This window comes from Malaya genurostris, chromosome 2, assembly GCF_030247185.1.
Source record: "Malaya genurostris strain Urasoe2022 chromosome 2, Malgen_1.1, whole genome shotgun sequence".
Lineage (NCBI taxonomy): Eukaryota > Metazoa > Arthropoda > Insecta > Diptera > Culicidae > Malaya > Malaya genurostris.
Genome location: NC_080571.1, coordinates 95,654,896 through 95,674,387, shown reverse-complemented (window position 1 = coordinate 95,674,387; position 19,492 = coordinate 95,654,896). Strand labels below are relative to the sequence as shown.

Below are 19,492 nucleotides of genomic sequence, written 5' to 3'. Positions count from 1 at the left end.
ATCAATTTTGACGTTTCTCTTTCATATTTCGATCGCCAACAGAACAGAGTGCTCATAAATAGGCGTACGCATAGTTGAGTGTAGAGTGTATTAGTTCTTAAACAAAAATCGTTATCGTTCTTATCGTTTATCGGTTTTGATACCCAGTAAATTCATCCGTCGGACGAAACAAAATTAAACGAAAAGAACTCATTAGTGGCCCTTACACGATCATTAAAAGTGTCATTACTAAGTAATGACACTTCTGCTCAAACGCTCGTCATTACTGCATTACTGTACATCATTACTTTTTAGCATTACACGTTCATTATTAATGATGAGTATTTGTGACTACTCCAGCAATAGCAATATTTTTATTTTCGTTTAGCTGAAAATAAATTTGATTTGCCATTGAAACGTTAAGGTTAATGAACTATTAACAATTTAAATCTACACTTTGTCATTTTTTCGCGTATAGTTCTAAAGATATTCATCACTTCCACAAAAAAAATAAGAAGAAGAAATAATGTTGGTAATGATGGAAAATCCACAATTCCATCATTACTGAACTCGTAGACCTTACACGATCATTAAAAGTGCCATTCCTTTTTAGTAATGACACTTTTAATGATCGTGTAAGGGCCGCTATTAGGTATTTTACCGTCACTGCTAAGCTCAATCGGATGAACACATTTTTACAATTCAGCGGTACTGTTTGTAAACAGATTTTTTTGTTTGTTTGTATGTTGACAAACGGATGAGAACGTTCACGGTCCATATCGCCTAAATAGAGTTTCAAAACATTTGTTAACGATTCGTTTCAGAGATTTATTGAATAAAAGTGGCTAGTTATGAAGTGTAAAGATGATTGTTTGAGATGTGTTCCTCGATTTTCTTTAAACTTGTTTGTAAACAGTACCGCTGAACTGTCAAGGATGAATTCTTGTTCATTTGGGATGTCACGATAAAAAATTTAATTAATGATGCAGTTTGCTATCGTACTGCAAAGTTTTGTGAAATATGTGTTATGCTTAATCTTTGTTTCAAAAAATTAAATGATGAGCAACTTTCGAAACACTTCCGTACAACTAGTCCAACGGCTTGACAATCTCTTACATGACGATGGTTCAACAATGAACCTCTGTCTGCCGAATTCGTTGAATCTCATTAATTTCGATTTAATATACTTGTTTCAAACTAGAATATGGTTATTCCAACTAGACCAACGGAGGACTTCTTTGGACGTTTTTTCTTAGAGGGCCCATACAAGTTAGTGATCCTATAACCAGAGATTAACTAAGACATTGTTATGATTCCAATTGAACAGTCGACCGTCCCATGACAAAAGGGCCTAACTGCCAATGACAGTTTCTCTTTGTTTACTTTTTCTTTCACGATTTACCGAACTGATTTTATATATATAGTGTCAGGCAATAACTTATTGCCCTACAGGGGACTGGATGTGAGTTGGGATTTCATTCGTGTGATGTCCAGACTCATGTCCAATCACTACACGTTAGATGCACATCTCCTTCGAATTGGACTTTCCGAGACTAATCATTGTGCTTGTGGCGAAGGTTACCGCGATATTGACCATGTCGTTTGAACATGCGATGAGTATCGTGATGTCAGATCTCAACTAATAAATTCCTTGCGTACCCAAGGTAGACTATCCAATGTCCCAATTCGCGACATTCTTGCTTGTCGTGACGTTCCTTACATGAAACTTCTTTATTATTTCATTAAGTCCATTGGAGTTCCAATTTAAACTTTATTTTATGTTAAACTGTTTTCTCTTTCATGAGTTCAACCAATAGCCAGCTATCCTATATTGAATAAAAGTGTTGAACTGATACAAACAAACCTGAAATAGTTATAAGATCATGTACAAAATAAATGTATTTCATTTAATGAAATTTATAATAGCAACTCGTTTGATAAAAACAGTGTTTAGATTAACTAATGAATACCTACATACTAATATGATATTCGTAATGTATTAGGTTTAAAGTACTATGTATTGTGGATGCCACGACGAAGAAAAACGTATGTATATTGCCTATGAAATAAACGTATTTATGGAAAAAAAACTTATTGCCCTTCATATGTACTTTCTATTGAAAAACTGAAACCAAGGCGTTAAAAATGTAGAACCAATTCGAAACGGTTCTGTTAGTCTTGTATGCAATAATTCGACAAAAAACAGAACCGTTAATAATCGTTAGGCTAAGTTCTCTGCTGGAAATGGTTATTGCACAATTACTGAACAAGAATTATTTAATGATTTGTATGGGACTTTGTAATCTTAAGTTTATCTTTTTTAAAGCGTCTTACGCTAAATTAATTACTTCTACATTTGAAAAAGGCCACAGAATGCGATGCGAGATTGTTCGATATCATGAGCTCGAGTTGTTATTAAAACGAAAACAAACATCGTCATAGTTACGGCGTATAAATCGACTAGAGCTTTTTCCATATCAATTTACAGTTCGGCTGAAAAGTTCGTATCGTTTAATAGAAACACACATTTTTTTGCCAAAATTCGTTTTAATTATTCAACATAATTGCCATCAGAGGCGATACAGCGATTATAGCGATCTTCCAACTTTTCGATACCATTTTTGTAGTACGATTTGTCCTTTGCCTCAAAATAGGCCTCAGTTTCAGCGATTACCTCTTCATTGCTTCTAAATATTTTATCAGCGAGCATTCTCTTGAGGTCTGAGAACAGGAAAAAGTCACTGGAGGCCAAATCTGGAGAATACGGTGGATGAGGGAGCAATTCGAAGCCTTATTCGTTCAATTTCAGCATGGTTTTCATCGACTTGTGACACGGTGCATTGTCTTGATGAAACAAAACTTTTTTCTTCTTCAAATGAGGCCGTTTTTCTGAAATTTCGTCCTTCAAACGCTCTAATAACGCTATATAATAGTCACTGTTGATGGTTTTTCCCTTTTCAAGGTAGTCGATGAAAATTATACCATGCGAATCCCAAAATACAGACGCCATAACCTTACCGGCCGATTGTTGAGTCTTTCCACGCTTTGGGTTCGGTTGTTATATATCGACGAAAAAAATCGGTTTTATTTCGATATAACAGCTCCAAACACTGCTCAGAATCATCAATTCGTTGTTGTTTTTGATCGATTGTGAGCTCACGCGGCACCCATTTTGCACAAAGCTTTCTCATATCCAAATATTCGTGAATAATACGTCCAACACGTTCCTTTGATATCTTTAGGGTGTCAGCTATCTCGATCAACTTCACTTTACGGTCATTGAAAATTATTTTGTGGATTTTTTTCACGTTTTCATCGGTAACAGCCTCTTTTGGACGTCCACTGCGTTCATCGTCTTCGGTGCTCATATGACCAGTACGAAATTTTGCAAACCACTTACGAATTGTTGCTTCGCCCGGTGCAGAGTCTGGATAACACTCATCAAGCCATTTTTTGGTATCGGCGGCACTTTTTTTCATCAAAAAGTAGTGTTTCATCAACACACGAAATTCCTTTTTTTCCATTTTTTTCACAATAACAAAAGTAGCTCCACTCAAAATGCAGTATATCACAAACTAATAATCAGACAGCTGTCAAATTTACACACGTATCTTTTGAAGGTTGGTACTAACTGAAAATGGTATGGATTTAATTCTAGTGGCGCCCTCTCATAGAAACGATACGAACTTTTCTGCCGATCTGTTATACGCACTCTACAGAGTTCATCGAAGGGTCTTATTTGCATGATACATGAAAATTCATTGATCATTCCATCTTGAGTTTATCTCTGATTCTACAGGTTAGCAGATATGTCTGTAATGAAATTTGTCTGTCTAACTCTTAGCTGCTACCAAATTTACAGGACTCCGATTTTTTTTTGCAGATTTCCGATGTTTTCTTTCAAACAGTTGATGAAAGTTTCACAATTTCGAAACTGACACTGCCATTGCTGAGATGTTGCTGACCAGATATTTAAGCTTCAAAAAGAGATAAAATACAAAAACCAAGACGAAATTATTCATACAAAGAATTGCTATCCACATTCTAAGAAAGAATCGACCCATATTTTCACTTTTTCGTTAAGTTAACTAAGTACATGCGTGTTCCATCGAATATAGGTAGTAATCTGAAGGAGCTAAATCTCATGAGTAGCATGCATGCGATTGCACTCCCCTTTGAGCTCCTCTGTCTACTCTCGGACCGAAAACGAAGTGTTAGACGAATCATTGCCATGAGAGAATATCATTTTCCTCTGTCTAATGCCATATTTTCGTCCTTTTAACTGAATGGATCGAGTCAACTAGATCATTTGATGCGTTGTAGCATTTTTTCGGATAAGTGAGAAAACATTTTGTTTTTTGAATGTCAAATAATGTATTTCAATGTCAACGATATAAAAAAAATCATATGGCATTCGTCGAAAATAAACGGTAATAGAAACTAACACGTAGCAATAGCATTGTTACTCAATTCGCAAATGACTCCCAGAAAATCGGTTTGCGCACGATCTTGCAAAGTTTGGTCGAATTGCTGGAATGTAAAAGTGAATGAAATGACAGCGTCAGAATTTCCTTGACTTTGACTCGGTTTGACATACCCCATTGAAAACAATCGTTGGCACGAAACTAGGCGCAATTTGTTGGGTGCGGCGTTCTGCTTCTAATTGTAATAATCTTCCCTGGTCACCTTCTACGCACGTCTGAGTTTCTGTCAGATCTACTCCAGAACGGAAGGCACACTGAAAACAATCAAAATAGAATTAAATATTACTCGTCTTATACAAGTCACCTGTCAAAATCCAGTTCTGACCGAACGACAATCAGTCGTGCTATGATGATAGATAAGCGCCGATTTTGACAAGTAGCTTATTGACCCTTATCATGAAAAAACGTGTGTAATGCACTTTAAAATGTTCTCTTTCTCTCTTACAATGTTAAGAATTGAATAAGAAAACGGGTCTTATCGCTTTATGCCATAAATATGTCTGTCAAGCTCCGATATGAATATCAAATATTCAGTATCTTGGTTTTGCCCTGGTAAGATTATTTTAGTACGTGATGCCCTCTTCATACGATTTTAGCTTTCTTGGGCTGCACAAAATTTCCCGAACTATTCTAACTTTCGGCTAAACTCTAACCCGACAATTATTTTTAATCAATGAAAATTTTCCCGGTTTTATCAAATGTCCTGAAACAAGTTTGCCATTTCTTTTTTCAGTGTGCGTAGCTACTCTCAAGTTTAGATTGGACTACGAGAAAAATAACTATACAACTGTGAGATTTTAATCAAAATTCAAATTCAAATCAAATTTCTTTACTTAATGGTTCTGCAGAAGAAATACTTACCTCCCACCCACGTGGATCAGCATCTGCATGCATCTGACAGGAAACGTACGAAACTTGTCGATCCTGTTCAGGGAGTAGATGTAGTACGCACGATTGAATTCGGTTCCCCTCACACTCAGCTGGACCATGTTGACACTCGAAAGACTCTCCATCGTTGATGCTCTGTTAAAAAAAACAACGTTCAAATATTAATCAGACTTTGAATTGGTCAAGGCAAAATCAATAATATAATGGCAATATAGTTCTTTATCTACAAGCAGATGGAATACCGAACCATTTTATCAGCCCCTTGCTATGACGTCATGAAACTGTGGCCAGCATCCTTCTGCAAAAACCAAAACAATGATGAAGAATGGCTAGCAAAAAATTGGATATTACAATCTACTTGTTTATTCAGTACCCTTGAAAGCACTTCCCCGCAAATTATCGATCAGAATATCATCACTACGATGAGGAAATTAAGGTTTAACTCGAATTGAAATGCTCGAATGTTTGTTTACCATACTCTGAGCGCTCTGATTGCCCACCAAATGCCCCAGATGTTGGCTACGATAGCACTTGCTGAAGCGCCCTATCCTTGCCACCGGGCTGCATTTAATACTATGTTTGCTCGAATCAGCATACGGGCTAACGGAGTTTAAGCAAGTCAAAAAATGTTAATTAAAATACCAAATTAAAGCTAAAAAAATGCAGCATCAGAGCATGTTCATCAGTTTTGGGTTGTATACAGTAGTGATTTAATAACCAGAGATCAACGGAAAGAAAAATTGTCGATCTGGCAACGAGTTAAGTATAACAAAAATTCTGGGACCACGGTGGCACGATTGTCATCTGCATACAATTGGCTTGAAGCCGAAAATTTTGGTTCTTGTTCGCTGTTAAATGCTGTGTTTAAGCAGTGTTCACACGTTCACATTTTTCTTCATGCGGTTGCACCAACATAAGAAAACGTTTTCGATGGAATATAATCAAACTATAATAAACCACAATTTCTTTTTCTTATTCAAAAAGAGATCAAATTACTTGTTTTATAGAGAATGCTAGACTAGAGTTATATTTATATTGGGTTTGAAGAAATTAACTTTTGACACCAGTGTGGTTTGATTGCATGGTGTGAACGAAGCTTAACATATTGTTGACAACAACGCCACCAAAACAAAATGCGTCGGTTTTGTGTGGTATCAATACCCCTCGGTCAGAGTTTGCTATAAAATCCGAACACTCTCTCTCTCTCTCTCTCTCTCTCTCACACACACACACACACAACGACGAGTTCGCATAATGAGAGCGTAGACCATCTCGTCCCGACAACACTCGGGCGTCCCTCTTCATCCGACCGCCAACGCAAGTGGACGCACCGGTAAGTTCCTCGTACCTATCCCGAGAGGACTTTTACGGACTTCCATCCACCAGACTCCTTTCCGAGCAATCCAAACCTGCACAGATTTCAGGAACCAGCTTCCATAGAAGGGGGTTTTTTTCGTGGTCCGGTTTGTTAGCTTGTTAACACATGCTAAAGTTCCGAGCCCAACACATAAATGGCGCTTGTTTTGTTGCAGTCAACTTATTTTCAGTTAACACTAACCTTCAAAAGACAGCTGTTAAAATTGCATGATATACTATTCATTAGTTTGTGAGTTATTGTGGTAAGCCAAGCTAAGCCAAGTCTTGGCATTACATTCTTTTTGTGGAATTTAGCCTTTCTGTTTCAACAGACTTCGTAGCCGATTCATAGCGTACAGGATCATTGCATGGCTAATACTACTAGTAGAGTGACACTACATTTGTTATTTGCAGGAGAATGGATCAAAAACAATTTTGTGTTTTAATTTTACGCTGCTTCTTGATGGGAAAAATACCGTTCAAGCGAAGCAATGACTTGAAAAGTATTATGGAGACTCCGCTCCATCAGAAACAACAATAAAACGTTGGTTTGCTGACTTCAAACGTGATCGTAGAGACACCGAGGATGCAGAACGCAATGTACGTTCAAATGAGGCGATAACATCAGAAAACAAAAAATATCTACAAAATCGTTTTGAATGAACGAAAAGTGAAGTTGCATAAGTTAGATTACATCGTAAAGATATGAAAAGAACGTGTTGTATCAGGTGTACAACTTTGCCTTCGCCGTTTTCCGATAGATGGCTGAACCGGCTGAGGCTGGTCAAAATACATAGATGATAATGCCTTTAAAGTGAGTGTGTACAGTGCCTAACGAATTGTCATCGTCGTTTTAGTGACAGTTGTTCTTGTTTTCATATTATTCATGCTCGAAAATGTCTGTTTATATGCCCAATTCTCACCACTTGCGGGAAGTTTTACTTTTCTGTTACAATTCGAAAAAATGCAGCTGAAGCGCATCGAATGCTCTCAGAAACTTACGGTGATGCTTCTCTGAGTAAAAGAACGTGTCGGGAGTGATTTTAACGTTTTAAAAATGGTGATTTCGATGTCGAAGACAAACATGGTGGTGGAAGAGAAAAGCTTTCAAAGATGAACAACTAGAAGCATTGCTTGATGAAGACCGGGTGAAACCATCACAGGAGATCGCTACCGAACGCAACTGATGCGGCTTAATCGCGCGCTAAAAGAAAAGCGGCCACAATATCAAGAGCGACATGACAAAGTTATCCTCCAACACGACAATGCTCGGCCTCACGTTGCAAAAGTGGTCAAAAAGTACCTGGAAACGCTGAAATGGGAAGTGTTGCCCTACACGCCGTATTCCCCAGATGTCGCCCCTTCTGACTTCCACCTATTCCGTTCGATGGCATACGGCTTGGCAGATCAACATTTTCAATCCTTCGAAGAATTGGAAAAATGGATTGCTTCATAGATACCGTCAAAAGAGGACTTCTTTTTTCGAGCCGGGATCTGAAAATTGTCGGAAAGATGGGAGAAAGTTGACGCTAGCGACAGACAATACTTTGAATAATACATCTGTAAGCACTTTCTCGCAATAAAGCTTTTAATTTTGGAAAAAACGGCGGAAGCAAAGTTGTACACCTGATATGAGCATTTGAGTATGAGAAAGCTCTGTTCAAAGTGAGTACAGTGGTTACTCACTTCACTGTTGACCAAAAACGAGGACTTGTTGATAATTCTGAGCAGTATTTGGTCATGTTTAAACGTAACAAATCGGATTTTTGCGTCAATATGTGACAATGGATGAAACATGAACTCATCACTTCACTCCGGAATCAAAACGATTGTCATCTTAGTGGAGAGCAACTGATGAACCTTGTCCAAAGCGCCCGAAAGCACAACATCGGCATCGAAAAGTTATATCCTTGGTATTTTGGGATGTGTGTGGTGTAATATGTATCGACTATCTTGAGAAAGGAAATACCATTAACAGTGAATATTATATAGCGTTATTGGAGTGTTTGTAGGCTGAAGTTGCAAAGAAATGACAGCATATGGCAAAGAAAAATATTTTGTTTCATCAAGACAACGCACCGTGTCACAAGTCAATTAAAACAATGGCAAAACTACATGAACTGAACTTCGAATTGCTCCCACATCCACCGTATTCGCCAGATTTGGCTCCCGGCGACTACTGGCTGTTCGCAGACCTGAACAAAATGGTCGCCGATTAGAAATTTCGCACGAATGAAGAGGTTATCGCTGAAGTTGAGGCATATTTTTAGGCAAAAGATAAATCGTTCTACAAAAGTGGTATTGAAATGTTAGAGCGATGCCGGAATGACTGCGTTGCTTTTGATGGAGAGTTGATGAATAAAGTTAATTATGAACCAAAAAAATCGTGTTCTCTTTGTTAGGCACGGGACTTTTCGGCCCATGTGTTAAGTATGAAATATAAAGTGTATCACTCAGTATTGTTTAAATCTAGTGGAAAAACAGTATAAAGCGCTTGTAATTTTTTAACGTTTCTTCCAAATATTGTATTATGTTGCTGCGTTAAACACACCAAGAGGTATTCACGATTAAGTTCTGCCCATTATTGTACAGAGTGATTTTTGAAAAGACGTTCCATAGTAAACTAAAACGTATTCACGAAAGTTGTTTAGAGAAAACAATTCTTTTTGCCTTTCTCATATAGAAAGGCTATGCAATCACTGTGAAAATCGACTTTTGAACCGAGGCCGGAAGGGCGGAGTGTCATATACCATTCGACTCAGTTCGTCGAGTACGCAAAATGTCTGTGTGTATGTGCGTATGTTTGTATGTAACGTTTTTTTGCACTAACTTTTCTCGGAGATTACTGAACCGATTCTCACAAACTTAGATTCAAATGAAAGGTCTTGTGATCCCATGAAAAACTCCTGAATATTATTTGGATCCGACTTCCGGTTCAGGAATTATGGGGTAAAATGTGCAAAAAATTGTGAAAATAAGTGCACTAACTTTTCTCGGAGTTGGCTGAACCGATTTTCAAAAACTTAGATTCAAATGAAAGGTCTTGTGTTCCATAAAAAACTCCTGAATATTATTTGGCTCCGACTTCCGGTTCCGGAGTTATGGGGTAAAATGTGTAAAAAAATTAAAATATGTGTTCTAACTTTTCTCATAGATATGACGTGATCGATTTTCATAAACTTAGGTTCAAATGAAAGGTCCTGTGGTCCCATACGTAATTCCTGAATTTCATCCGGATCCGAAAATATAGGGTAAATTGTGCTAAAAATTTTATCCATCACTGAAAAGGGCGAAAAGCCGTAAAAAATGTCTAAATCGACCTCAAATCTTCTCCAATTGATAGTTTTTATCAGTAAACGGTCAAACAAACCGATTTTGGTTATTCTTTCAAAAATCGAAGAAATTTTTTTTAAAGAATACCACAGTACTATATATGATAGTGCGATTGATATGAGAAAGGCATCATTACACCACTAGGTGGATTGAAACAGGTTTTTATAATTTTCGCAGTGGTCCGTTTAACTGCAAAATAGCAAAATAATTCAACTGAGTTGTCATCGTCCAGTCGAAATCTCGAACCTAATGTTCATAGTTTACAACGATAGCTAGTTAAAAAACATTCTTTCAAAATCAACTCTATGCTGGTCTTGGCTAATGCGCTCAAGTGCAGAAATGCAACATTCGAACAGAAATGCAACATTCTGACGGTGTTTCATTGCCATTTCTGCTCAAAAGTGGAAAACCAGAGCAATTCACGCCACCAGTGTTTTTCAATCAAAACCGCCATTAGAATTAGATATTTTCCTTTGATTAAAACAGTATGGTTTTAATCAAGTGATATTCGATTTATGAGCAACGGCTGAGATCATCAGAAATGTCTATATTGTTTTCTGGACTCGTAACGCACGATTCAGAGGTCCGCTTAGATCCATTTCTTTAATACATTCTCTACCGGAACGTTGACGCGTACCGGACGTCAAGACGATTCGTAACGATGACGTTATGTGTGAATATATTCAATTAATTTTGACGTTGACAGTGACGGAGGGAGCTGGACCGTCTGAATCGTACTTAATTGAGCATAAAAATGTATAGCTAAAATATTGAACGAACAATTCAATTCAATGAATTCTAACTACAAAAGCAAGCACCCTACCTCCGGAAACAGGGGTTCGATCCAAATGAAAATTGGAATATTTTTTATGGCATGTTTTCAGTAAGTTTTATCTAAGATGGAGAGAATCGATTCAACCATCTCCGAGAAAAGTGAGTGATAATATTTTCACATTTTTGGTGCATTTCACCATGTAATTCTAAACCGGCAGTCGAATCTAAATGATACTCACGAACTTTGTACGGGACCATAAAACCATTCATTTGAATCTAAGTTTGTGAAAATCGGTCCAGCCGTCTCCAAGTCACACAATTAACTGTATAACATATCAACCTGAAACAAGTGCTCAAACAGAAGAAAAGAATAGTAGATATCTAACTGCACGTACTCAATAGATCATTGATTTTTCTTCATCGTTCCTAACACTATATTATTACATTTTTATTCAAAACTGCGGCTGCGGTGCGAATTCAACTAGTGACATAAAATAATAAGCATCTTGAGGGAACATCGGCCAAGACAGTTTCTGATATCGACAAACTAACTTTTTCCAGATCAGTTCAGCCAATTGTTGTACCTAATTTGAGTGAATAAATGTGCTTCGCCGATTTACCAGAAAACGTTCAACGAATCTCAGAATATAGCGTGTCGATAACTGAGCAACCAGTGAAATTTCGTGTTGACATTCTCATTAAGCAATTTACTATGACGAGATGGAGAATTGGTTTTGAGTGAGAACTAATAATTTGAGTATTTACCGCACATAGATGGAAATACCAAAGTTCATATATAAGCAATGAACATTTTGAAGTACTTTTCTGAGCCTACTTTAAAAGTAAAAAATCACGTATGGAAATTTATGGTGCATTGAAAATACAGTAAAAATTCTTGTCTATGGAAAAACGAAAATTATAGTTCCATAATCTGTGAATAATTTAAAAGACATGTGTTAATAAGGTTTTTTTTGGGATATGATGATGTAACAGATAAATTACATTATCCGGCTGTTTAAAATAGATGTTTAAAGAAATGTGTAGCAAATTATTAACTACATATTCAATTAGTATTACATTACAAAAAGTGTTTCTATGAACTCCAATTAGGCCCTCTTTATTTGGTTCTATAAAATATCCTTCAAAAAATAAGAACACTTTTCTCGCTATCAGTAGACCACATTTTATGGTACACACACAATGAAAAAAAAACTATTTTCCCACGCTGAACAAACCTGAAGGTCATCATCATAATTTTCACTAAATCGAAATAATCGTGGAATTAAAATATAGTGCATTGCAAACTTGACTTACCACCGATTTTCCAAACGGTATAAACTCAATAGTAATGACACTCCTTATATCGTCATAATTCGGCGCTAGTTGATTGGTCACCCAACGGATGCTGTCTGGACACAAATGTTCATAGTATACTTCCACCTTCACCTGGAAATGTGCCGAAATCTATTTGTTAGCACTTATTCTTTTGCAGTAAGATAAACAAAAACTGGGTCGAACATATTTTTAGTTAACCCTTGTCTTTCACTTACGGTCTGTGCATTTAGCAAGGCTACGTTAGTAGCCACGAGGGCAAAAACCAGAACCGAAACGATCAACTGCATGGTTGGTGGATTCTTGCACTATTGTGGACTTAGGAGTTACGAGCACGCGCCTGAATCAAGAAATACTAACAAAACACACCAAACCAGCTCAACTACTGTAAAATGATCACTGCGCTCTGCAAGGCCTACTGATTGAGTTCGAGTATGCCAAGAAACTGAAGCCAATCTCTTTTACTTTTGGGTTTCAGAGGCAGCCCGGAACAGCTGAGCCGAATGTGAAGAAAATGATTGTATTAGGAAGGCGCTCGTGGGAATTTACAGTAGTTTGAGAAGTCAGGGTTGAAGCTCTACTTTTTATTAATATTTTTGAATATTTCTCAAACTCGAACTCAAAATGAAAGCCAAAAGCCATTTAAATATGTCTCTTTTCTAACAGTGCTCATAAGTTGAAATGATATTCATATTTAATGAACATGAAACATACAATGTGGCAACAGTCTGTGTGATTTTAATTCTCGCTTTCCACAATATCCGTCATGACGTCCATGATTTCAACCTATGTTCGGTTAGTAGTTGAGCCACGCACCAGCATTCTGAAACCCACTGGTAGATTGTTGTAGGTCTAGTATACGCTGTACTAAGATATTAATCTTTGGGTATTGAATTCACTACTTGCCAGTATGTGTGTATGTACAGCAAAAACCCGAACGCATTGCAAACAATACCATAAAATTACACATGTTTAATTTTTTGTTATACCGTTTAGTGGCGAGGAGGGGCGTCTGTGTCATACATGATGATGTTCCGTTCGAAGCAGATAACATTGGAAATATTTGGCATGTGTGAATTCCAGCTATAAATTCATTATCTCCTATCAAGCATGTCTCAGATATCAAATCTAGTTATTCCAGCTGTCAAAGGTGCCCGTCAATAGGCGTCTTTGTTTTTGGAGAAAAACAATTAAAATATTACAGAACGGTCCTGTGTTCGATTTCCAATCACTTAACATTTTTTAAGCAAAAGATTTAAAAATCCATAGATCAAGTTGAACGGGTATGTAGCATTATCAGTGTGATTTTAACTATGCTTTACCCTGATGAGCCAAACTTGAGACGCTAAAAAAAACAATTTAGACAACATTGAATTAAACAGCAGCAGCTTCATAAAAAAACACACATCCGTTATTTGTTATTCGAAGAAAAAAAGAATTTCTTTCACCCATTGCTATCATGCATGACGATTTGTAAAGAACCCATCTAATAAGTTCATTAGCACTGTTTGTAGATGAACTCAAATAACTCAGTGAAAATAACAGAAAATTTGATCTAATTCATCGTTTCATGCAATTTTTTTAACACAAGTTTTCATAAACTATCCAACTGACTAAAAGTTTCGATAAAAGGGAACGATTTGGCTTAAGCAGCTTACGAAGTTCGTCAAGAGTATTCAAAGCAGCAAATAATTAAGGAACTGAATTCAGGTTCAAAATCTAGTTCCAAAACCCAAGTTCCGAATTCAATTCCAACATGCAGGTTCTGAATTTGGAAAATGAGTTCTGAAACTGAATTTACGAAATTAAATTCTGATTCAGAGGTCAGTTCAAAATTTCTGATTTAAAGTTCAGATCTAAAATTTGGTTCCAAAATCCAGAACTAGAATTCATATATTAAATTTGAAGTTGAATTCCTGAATCAGAATTCAATTCAGCTTCAAAATCTAGTTAAGAAACCAGTTCCAAAAACCAAGTTCCAGAATCTGGAATTTGGATTTATTTCTAGAGTCTTGATTTAACTTTAAAATCTGTATTCTTGAACTAAATTCTAAAACTGAATGTTGAAACTAAATTTCAAACCTTAAATTAAGTTCAGTATTCAGTTGGACCAGAATCCAGGTTCTGAATTCAGTTCCAGAATCCAATCTAAATGAAGTTTCGAAAAGCGAATAAGAGTTCGACCTGAGCGTTTGAGGCTTTACACCATGCAGAAAGTCTGTTGTTGTTGTTGCTGTTGGTGGAAGATCATGACGTCCAGTTCCGTTTAAAGGACTATTCACACATATCCGGTCCGGTTCAGTGCCGGCACGACACCGTGCACGGATACTGATATTATTTCATTCGTTTTCTAAGCGCACCTATCCGTCACAGTACCGTTTCAGTGCAGCTCACCGTCAGTTTAGCGTCCGTCCGGCAAACTCAAATTCGTCGTCACCGATATTTTTTATTTTCACTGAAGTCGGTATGTTACTGAATTTGCTGTGCCGGAACGAAAACAACACGAAAACGGAACGGAAGGGTTCCGACAATAAAAGAACACTGGCGGCGCACTGAAGGCACTTTCACTGAACCGACACTGAACGGAAATGTGTGAATAATCCTTAAGGCACAAGAAGAAATAATCGATCTTCAATCATATTTCCTTGTTAATACACGCCCAGTTGAACATCGGGATTGAAATGTGCCTAACTATCTCCAAACCGTCGTCCGGATCCGAAGAAGCAAGCAATCATGATGAGTTTTCTTCATTGTTTCCAAAATTTTGAAAAAACTAAATTTTTTAGTTATTTATGATTATATAACACTGTTGAAAATTCAATCATAAATTTCTGATCATATTTCTGATCGTACGAAGAAGGAATTATGTTGATACGTTAAATGCGACTAGAGATATTCACAATTAAGTAAAGTGAAACGTATTCACATCAAAAATCAGATGCGTCTTTTCTCTTCCGCAGGTTTATGTTCTTCCAGCGCTGTAGTGTTGTAGACTGTAATGGGATATATTCATCGCTCAAAATTAAACGAAACGAAATCATAGCAAGAAAATTTATTCATTTCTGTAAAAGCCCGTAGGTAATAATGTAGACATCAAAATATGTATGATGTAACATGGTTTTATCAATTGATGAAATCGATAGTCCAGCGAAAAAAGGACCTAACTGCAATTTAATGCCTCTCTTTGTTTATTTTCTCTTTTGATTATTACGGAGCCATTACTGTAATTTTTTGAAAGTTTACACAATAAATCGAAAGCTTGTGCTTTTAACTACAAAGTTTTTAGAAGAGTAAGGTGTCAAATATAAAATCGATCCGATAAATCGTGAAAGAAAAGGAAAGCAAAGAGAAACTGTCATTTGCAGTTAGGAACTTCTGTTGTCAGACTATCGAAATATCAGTTGATTTTTCGATTGACCGTATGAGCAAGTGGCAGTTTCTCATTGTTCACTTTCTCTTTCGATTATTGTGACGTGATAATTAATAAGTTTTTTTTCATAATAAAAAGTTTTTCTTAGATTTTACAATTCTGTATAAAGTCGAAGGTGTCGGGTAGCATTTTATACAAAGAGTTGAGTGATAAACGTGAAAACCACTTGGTAATTAATAGAAGAGAAAGTGAACAAAAAGAAACTGTCACTTGTTCTTAAGGCCTTTTGAAAAATAATTAAGTATCAAAACATCGCAGTATTTGCATCGATACTAAGATTATGAAATAACATACAAACCAATATAAAATACTTGCTCGGTAATCGTGAACCTTAGAATTCAGTAACGGTTAGTTTGATTAGATCCTTGTTAAGAAACGTCGATAAAAATGGAAGTTTCGCAAGAATAACACGATTACACTACAATACCGAAGGAAAATAAACATGTTTAGGTGTCTTGCGCAGGAATTTTTTTTTGATCCGATTGCTTCTAAAGCGAATCAAAATGCCTTACTCTTATTTAGTATTAGATAAGTTGAATATTACTACATTCAAGTGCAAGTAGCCATGGAATGTGACACGAAATTGTTCAATATCATGCATGATTGAACTCGATTTGTTATAAACATGAAAACAAACATCATCATATTTACGGCGCATATAGCGACTAGACGTTTACTGTTTCGGTTCAACTATTCAGTGAACTGCAACTGGCGGTGACACGAGTTCATCGACGGGTCCTATTAAAATCGTACGCACTTCCAATTTTCGAGCTCAGTAAAGTAAATTGCCGAGACAGATCGGCAACACACAATTTATGTTTTCAGAGATTCACTGATTTTTTTTTTGTGCTGAACTCAACAATTTAACCAGCCCGAATTGCATATTTTACAATTGTACGTCTTTTGAAACATATGTAATGTAATGTATGTGGTATCCTGAATTATGTGATACCCACATTGAGTATGATTGGGTGAGCGTGTAGCAGTGAGTGAGTGCGGAATGACGGTGACATGCGTTGTGTCAGAGGCCGCGAACGAGTGTATAGAATATAAGTGGATATCTACGGAAAGGAGAATATCACAATGTATACTTTTTGTATGTTTATACGAAAAGAAAATGAAATCTTGATTCTCTATTGAATTTTGCTTTTGCCAAACATTGAGTAAAACTTTAGACAGTAAGCTTTTTGTTAACAATTTCCGTAATAACTGCCGTTTGTCAAATACAAGATTGCCGAGACTCCGAAATTTTATCCTTTGCTTAGATGATTACCAAGTACTAGGCGGTGTAAATTAGTTTGCAATTATTTTGACAAAATAAAATCAGTGTGTACACACTTAATTTCGTTCGGTAATTCTTTCATATTTAGACGAATTTTGAACAATTTTGAATTAGCGTAATCTGGTTAGAAACAAAATTAATTATGTGTTCATATTACATCCACCTGCTAGATAGACAATAGTTATTTTAAATATTGGTGGATGCCACGTGTAATTGAAGTGTGTTTAATATTTCAAAAACATTTACCTCAAGTCATGTTTCATGTTCCATATATATTGATCTCCTATAGGATCCTGAAAGAACAATGCGATTATCTGCTATTTCTAGCTTATCTGGTTCATCTGGTGTCAGGGAAATAACCGATGCAACCAGCCAGTTCCAAAGAAATAAGTGTAGTTGAAGTATTAAAATAAAAAAACAATACAATATACAAATGAAATAATACAGCACTTAAAATGAACTAACAATACACTGATTGTAACTTTAGATTCTCCTAAGTATAATCACCCGTATTGTATGTTTCGATCGAATCGGATTATTTCGATCGAAGGCGAAATTTTGCATTCTATTTCTCGATCGAGTTTTAGTTCTCATACAAAAGTATCACGCGCTTTGATAATAGCAGATATATTCAACGGTAGGATCGACTGTCCCATTTCGCTGAACGAAGTTAATATTAATGTGCGACCCACAGCTTTCCGCAACAGTGCTTTTCTTCGACTTCTTATACGACGTACCAACTATGGCGCAAATGGTTCCATTATTGGTTTACAGAGATCGTTCAACCGACGACACGATCTGCCACTCGTTTATTTAAACTGTATCGCAAATCTGACTACCCCTCAGTAACTCAGTATCAGTATCAGTATCAAAACGAAATTGATTGAAATTTTGTAATTACTTTTGTCTCTGAAGCGACTTCTGTAATAAGGACCTACATTCACTTCACTTGATTTCCACCGTGAAGTGATACCCATAATAAGAGTCACAGTCACTTCACTTTGTTTTCACCGTGTAGTGATACCGGTAACAAGGGCCGTTATATCATTTTATTTGCACCACCAGTAATTGTATGCAACGGAAATTTGATAGCATAGCAGTTACCAATCAACTACATCAGCATCTCACACCATCTCTATTAGAAAAATTCAATAATGAATTGAAACTATTGCATAGTTTTCATAAAATATTCAAATTATGCGACTAAGAATTTCTTCTAAGTAGATGAGTTCAGTTTTTTAGCATGATTTAGCAGAAATATAACATAAATAAATGCATTTTTTGTTACTGACTCAATGTATAAAGGATCTTTGAAAATAGCTTAAATTTAATAATGGTGTTTCAAATCGACATCACAGAACGCATTAATTTCATTATCGATCTTTTCTCATTGATTTAAACTTCTGTGAGGGCTCTTCTAGTGTTACGAAATAATGTATTTGGTCTCAATTGAATGCATAGTAGACGAAATAAACATCCTGCTCCACGTTTTTTTCAAGTTCTTGAAACAGTAATTTAATTTGATTATTATCAATAATAAATTCAGTTTCGTCTTGTGTCCGTTTTATTGGAACAGATTTGGAAATACATGACTTCACACAAGAGAATATATCGCTTTTTTTCGAACTTAATTTTTTTTTTGCATTTTCATGGCTACTGACAATCGGGATACTTTTCCAATTTGTTTGTTTATTTCTATATTTGCGGTTCCTTGACAGATAACGCATAGCAACCAGAACAGTGTTTCCTGAAAAGATTAATTCGACGTGAACATTTCAGAAAGGCTTTAAAACAATTGACATATTCTCTTTGCTTACTTTCTCTTTCGATTATATCTGCGTTGTTACGCAATTGTTCGTTACATGTATGATACTATTACAAAGCTGGAGATATTTTCTTTCATTCTATATGCAAGTTTGGTAGCTGAACGTGAAAATTTAGGTGTTATTAACAGAAGAGAAAGTAAACAAAGAGAATCTCTCATTGGTTTATGTGCCCTTATGAAATGTTCAAGTCGAATTGTATTATTATCAAGGGGTCGCTATATTTGTGGTAACTGACGGAAAATCACTCACAGACACTTTTTATTCCGATTTATCTTCATAGTGCCTGGTCGTGTCGTCGGTTCAACCGTGTTTCATCTGGGTATGATTTTAAAGTGTCACGAAGCAAAATACGTACAAATTTTCTGAATAATGTTAGGAATTATCATGAGGACCAATGTGTGTCTGTTGATTGTAAATAAATAAATAAATAAATAAGTATCACTCGATCGAATCAAAGAAGGCACATTTTATCATTCGATCAAAATATTTATATTAGATCGAAGTTGAGAATAGGGGCGAATAAGACCATTGTTCTAAATATTAAGCATATAAGCATCACTTGTTCAATTAATATTAATCATTTGATTTTTACATTACTGACATATGGAATTAGAATGGCCTCCATTAAACGTTATATATGTATTCTATATATTAGGGTTCGTATTGAATACTAGAGATAGGCAATTCGTTCGCGAACGGTTCAAAAGAACTAGTTCTTTTGAAAGAATGAACGAGCTATAGTTCTTTTTTCAAGAACGGTAGTTCCTCAGTTCAAAGTCGAGGGATCTTTTTTTTTTGTTTTTTGAGC

General features: G+C 36.1%; 1 protein-coding gene across 1 annotated transcript; it reads right to left on the bottom strand.

Moving 5' to 3' along the window:
- Positions 1-4,352: 4,352 nt before the first annotated feature.
- On the bottom strand, positions 4,353-12,614 carry LOC131432312 (GILT-like protein 1). Its single transcript, XM_058598518.1, has 5 exons — positions 12,365-12,614; positions 12,129-12,260; positions 5,325-5,486; positions 4,577-4,717; positions 4,353-4,509 (listed from the first exon to the last, which is right to left on the bottom strand). The coding sequence occupies exons 1-5, from the start codon at positions 12,434-12,436 to the stop codon at positions 4,420-4,422; spliced, it is 597 nt and encodes a 198-aa protein (XP_058454501.1). The 5' UTR covers positions 12,437-12,614; the 3' UTR covers positions 4,353-4,419.
- Between the last annotated feature and the right edge of the window lie 6,878 nt (positions 12,615-19,492).

What these genes read in the sequence shown, in the direction of transcription:
- LOC131432312 (XM_058598518.1), bottom strand. Translation starts at nt 12,436, where the DNA reads ATGCAGTTGATCGTTTCGGTTCTGGTTTTTGCCCTCGTGGCTACTAAC. An exon ending in CTGATCCACGTGGGTGGGAG is followed by an intron (nt 4,718 to 5,324) that starts GTAAGTATTTCT and finishes GATTGTTTTCAG; the next exon opens with TGTGCCTTCCGTTCTGGAGT. An exon ending in CAACGATTGTTTTCAATGGG is followed by an intron (nt 4,510 to 4,576) that starts GTATGTCAAACC and finishes TTTACATTCCAG; the next exon opens with CAATTCGACCAAACTTTGCA.